At 37.4% G+C, this 4,966-nt stretch overlaps 1 protein-coding gene across 1 annotated transcript; it reads right to left on the bottom strand.

Moving 5' to 3' along the window:
- Positions 1-2,024: 2,024 nt before the first annotated feature.
- On the bottom strand, positions 2,025-2,561 carry LOC149241709 (uncharacterized). The gene has a single exon (XM_089370630.1). The coding sequence runs from the start codon at positions 2,559-2,561 to the stop codon at positions 2,025-2,027; it is 537 nt and encodes a 178-aa protein (XP_089226756.1).
- Between the last annotated feature and the right edge of the window lie 2,405 nt (positions 2,562-4,966).

The following is a 4,966-nucleotide window of genomic DNA, read 5'->3' as shown; positions in this document are numbered from 1 at the left end:
GAGAACCAGTTAGAACAAATTGGGTCACTGTCACGAAAACACTGTAGTCATTTTCTTCTTGTTTTTTCCCTCAACCGTTTGTTCGCAACCGTTTATAAATAGATTTGGAAAGATCAGAGCCATCCATGGATGGTCCAGCGGCAGTACTTCAAAGGCTATGTCATACAACTCATCGTTGAGATACTAACAATAACATTCATAGCGGCCTCTCTCCTTGTCTCCAAATCATACTAGTAATCCATATTCAAAACTTCAACACAGTTGTCCTGGTTCACAATCCCTGGAAATGAATCTGTCCAATTTCACCAGGAGCAACTTCACTTGGTAGAAATGAGAGAGCTTTGCAAGCTCTCTGTAATTCACATGCATTTCTTCAGAGCTCACCTGGGCATTGTACTGAAATATTAGAAATGTTTTGATACTGTCACCACCAACTTCCTGAAACCTCAGCGCTGGGCGAATGTAACACAAAAACCATGGTGGAAACCCAGCAATGGTTCTGTCGTCAGTACATTTCAAAAATTTTGAGCGCGATTTGAAATTCAAATTTCAAAGTTTGGAGGGTTTTCAAAATTCAAGTAACTCGTGGTATATGTATCGTATACAAAGGCGCATCCGCGCTCAAAACTCAAATTTGAAAATTGAAATAGAGGGACTATTGCCGCGTCCTCCAGGCGATGTGCATTAATGCGGGAGTCAGAGCTGCGAAGCTGCCGGGAAATAGAGGAGAGCCGTGAAGGTGTTGGAAGCCGGAAAATGTTTGACCATCGAACCGAGGCTGCCCGATGCTGTCAAATCTTCCCATGGCCATGTAGGGTGAACCAGCCTCCGTAGGGGCATTAAATGCCCTATGGCAGGCTGGTTAGCTCTTGCCCTTCCGGAAGGATCAGCAACTGCAGAATGGATTTCGGAATGTGTCGTGGAAGAAGTTGCTACACTGCTCGATGTTCTGTCAAGGTCAGGTGTTGCTGCACTGCTCGATGTTCTGTCAGGCTCAATAACTCCACCACGTCTAACTCGATCACGTATTCCCACACTAGGCAGATCTACGAAGGCAGGTTTTCTTGGCGATGGAACATTTTCTCGCTCGCTTGTCAGCATCGACACTACCTGCGACATTGAAGGCCTCAAAAATGAAGCTGCTTGTGTGCAGAGCAAACCAATTTTAATCACTCTATTCCCTTCCTCCGACGAATAACTACCCTCCAATGTGGAATCTATAATTTCTAAAGCTCTTTCTACTTTATATAGTCTCCATGTCTGGTTGCCCCACACACAAAAAGAACATAAAACATTTGTTAGCAAGGTATCCCAATGCCATATATGAAGATTTTAGAAAATTTCCACCTGAAAGATGAGATCCATGTGAGCCATACCCCTTCACTGAGAAACTCTGTGCCTTGAGCCAAACTGTGATTCTTTCTTCCGCTCACAATCTCAAGTAGAAGAACTCCAAAGCTGAATACATCTGCTTTCTCTGTCAGTTGTCCGCATAGGGTGTACTCAGGCGCCATGTAGCCACTGCATAATGTCATTTACAGTGAGCTCTTATATCTTAACCATCTTAAAAAGATATAAATTTTTCAGATATATGAGTTGTAGTTTACTCATATATTATAATTTATTAAATCAACAATGACATCAAAAAGTTGAACTGGAGAGATAATTCTTACAAAGTTCCAGCAACTCTAGTGCTGATGTGGCTCTGATCTTCTCCCAAGAGTTTGGCTAAGCCAAAGTCGGCTATTTTGGGTCTGTGTTTTTTTCAGAAACGAAAAAGCTTTATATTATATGAGAGATATAAGGTCCAATAAGAAGATACATCTGAGATGGTTATATAAGGTCATTAGTCCAAATAGACTTAAGCTCATAAGATCAGTACTAATGGCAGCATATCCAAAACTAAAAACAACATATGTCCAAAAAACTTTCACAGTTTACCATGTGGAAAGGCTGTAAGAAGAAAACATAATAAAAGAGAGCATAAGTAGTTGAGAATTGAATGGCATGTAGATCACCTGTGACTAGAATTCCGTAAATGCAAAATCACAGATCTGGAAGGTTTTTCCCTCAGAGAAAATCTCTAAATTCCATATACCAGGTGAAGCAAGGAGTCCCATTTTAGAAAGTGAATCGGCTTTTGTATTTTTTTCCTTGTAGATGTGTTCAATAGAGCTTCCGACCATGTAGCCCCAGTAATAGTTGATCCTATCCCTCCAACCAGCCAGGTGTGGCGCCATAATATGATTTTTCTTTGTTACCGAATCCACCAATACTTTCGAATCACCAAAGATTGATACCTGCTGTATATCAAGGAAGAGACATAACTTTAATAGACCTGCAAGGGCAATGGCTTCTGCTTTATTATTGGAGCCGAGTCCTCCGTTCCAGTATGTGGAGAAGTGAGTATATTCATTTATCATGATGATAAAACCACATCCGCATGTACCCAACTGAGCGGCCCCATCGAAAAATGTGGCTAGGAAAGATGTGTGGTCCGATGATAGCAGATCAGGGATATCCTTCTTATGCTTTGTAGTCTTTAGTGGGAGAGATTCCATATTAACAGATATCCTGTCAATGATTTCTGAACATGATAAGATTGTGTCTTTAAAAATGTTGTGGTTTCGCCATTTCCATATGTTCCACATGGAGAGAATACAGATCCTACGCCAAGTTTCCTTCTGACCGCTGCACCATTGAATCCAGTCCTGAATTGTGTCTTGTGTACAAGGCGGAAAACCAAAATCTTTATTTAAAGCCAGCCATAACTGTTTTGTCTTTTTACATTTCAAAAATATATGAGTATTAGATTCCTCGTCTGATCTGCATAAAGAACATATATTTGGGCCATGCCATCCACGTTTTATTAAATTCTCCCATGTTAAGTTCCTATTGTGAAAGGCTAGCCATGCAAATAAGATCGATTTTGATGTGCAGCCATCCTTCCAGTATATCTAAGGAAAAATAGGGGAGCCGGGCACCTGTTGCATAATCATATTATGATAAACCTCATTTGCAGTCACATTATTCATCTCTTTTGATATTTTCCAAGTAAGGAAGTCTGAATCCCCTGTTCGGTAGACACCGCAGTTCCGAAGACTCGTCCAAATGGGGAGCCATTTCTATGCCATCTCCTGAGACATTTGCAACTCGTTAGCTTCTTTCCACCGTGGGATGGGGCCATGCCATTCCGCTATCAATCCGTCCCAGAAAAATATGCCTTTTCTGTGAAAATAATTCAGTAAGGATTCTAGTATAATTGATTTCTTAAAGCATATTTTCTTGCCAATAAAATTATCTACAACGAAATTTCTTAAAGCAACTTGAGAAACACTTTTGATACTAATCTGTTTTGTTGCCATGGATTTCCGAGGATGAAGTAAAATTTACATTTTTTATTATAATTTATTTCTTAAAACATCTTGACAAAGACTTTTAATATTACGTTGTTTTCTCTGCCATGGATTTCTCAGGTTCAAGTAAACTCTACATTTATTTATTATAATTGATGAGTGCAAAGTGGATTGATCAACACAATACTTCATGTTCAACAATAATCATTGGTATTCACATCTATTTAAGATTTGTGAGACTTCACCTTGGCAATCCTCAACTCTATGTATTGGTCTGTCAGTTAAGACAATCGTGTAATTAAAGGTGAAATTCATGATTAAAAACGCCATATTGATGTTTAAATGTGGCAATTGATTTTATGGTAAGAGAAATATACTATTCAACAGGTAAAATAATTGAAAGAACATGATTTAATACAGCGACCATATCTTTGACTCCACGCATAGTAACACCAACTAGAGCTTCAATTGTTAATTAAATGCAAAATTTCTGAAACGAATACATGAACTAAAGGGTTGTGTACTGTTTGATGCAAAATGTGAGTAATTTGGGACATAGAGAATGAACTTTGAAATGAATTCCCAACACGAATTTTAGTTGTCTAATTAAATGCAAAATTCCTAGTGACAAGATCAAGTAAAAGAGTCTAGGCTTATTCGTCCAAAAAAGAGTATAGTCATTTAATTCACCAATAAATTAAGTTTGGCATTGTTGTAGAAAAATAGATGTGAGTTTGAGTACTTCAGAATTACTTGTTTTTCGCTTCTGCTAATTTGATTTTAATTACTTCGAATCTTAGGACACTTTCTCTTTTATATTAATTTATCTATTAATTCAAAAACAAAAAGTTTAAGCGGTTCCAATTAAATTGACAAATTAAATTAATTTTCACAATAAGACATAATGCACATAATACCATCACAAACCAAAGTAACATATATATATATATATATATATATATATATATATATATATATATATATATATATATATATATATAACTGGAAAAAAAAAAAACCAATTCAAATAATAAGAATCTTTAACTATCAGTCAACTAACTCAATTCAACGCTACAATACCAAGCTACCCCTTAAATTCAATAAGATCATTGAAACGACAAAGGTAAAGTAACCACAAAATAACAGCGAAAAAATTGATTTCAAACTAAAAAGAAAAGCAATCTAAACAATCATAGTGTACTAACCAGCGCTCCATTTGGACCCTTTGAGTTTGTCCTGAGGTCAAAAGTCCAGCACGCACTGCCACCAAATGAATCGAACTTGTTTCTCGTGTACATGATAACAAAAGATAAGCACTCTACTCTCAACAATGTAACCCTCTAACAAACCTCAACCTTTCCTTCTCCGCTATGCCCAACATCTAAAAGAAAGTGATTCATGCCTCCAGATTCATATTATAGGCAGACCCAACACTTTAAGTCAAGTTATTTCTGTCTCCTCCATTCAAATAAAGCAAGGAGAAAAAATAAACTTTTATAAGGATTTTTGGTCAGGTTACATGATGAAACCAAGTGGAGTGCCCCTTAAATACTTTCGATGTTCATGCTGAGGCTGCCTTGGTCATGAAGCCTCTACATTTTACAACCCAC

Source organism: Pinus tabuliformis, chromosome 8 (genome assembly GCF_031772625.1).
Source record: "Pinus tabuliformis cultivar Carrire ecotype Pingquan chromosome 8, CPIR1, whole genome shotgun sequence".
In the NCBI taxonomy this organism is placed as follows: domain Eukaryota; kingdom Viridiplantae; phylum Streptophyta; class Pinopsida; order Pinales; family Pinaceae; genus Pinus; species Pinus tabuliformis.
The sequence above is the reverse complement of the archived record's forward strand: the minus strand, read 5'-3'. Positions and strand labels throughout refer to the sequence as shown.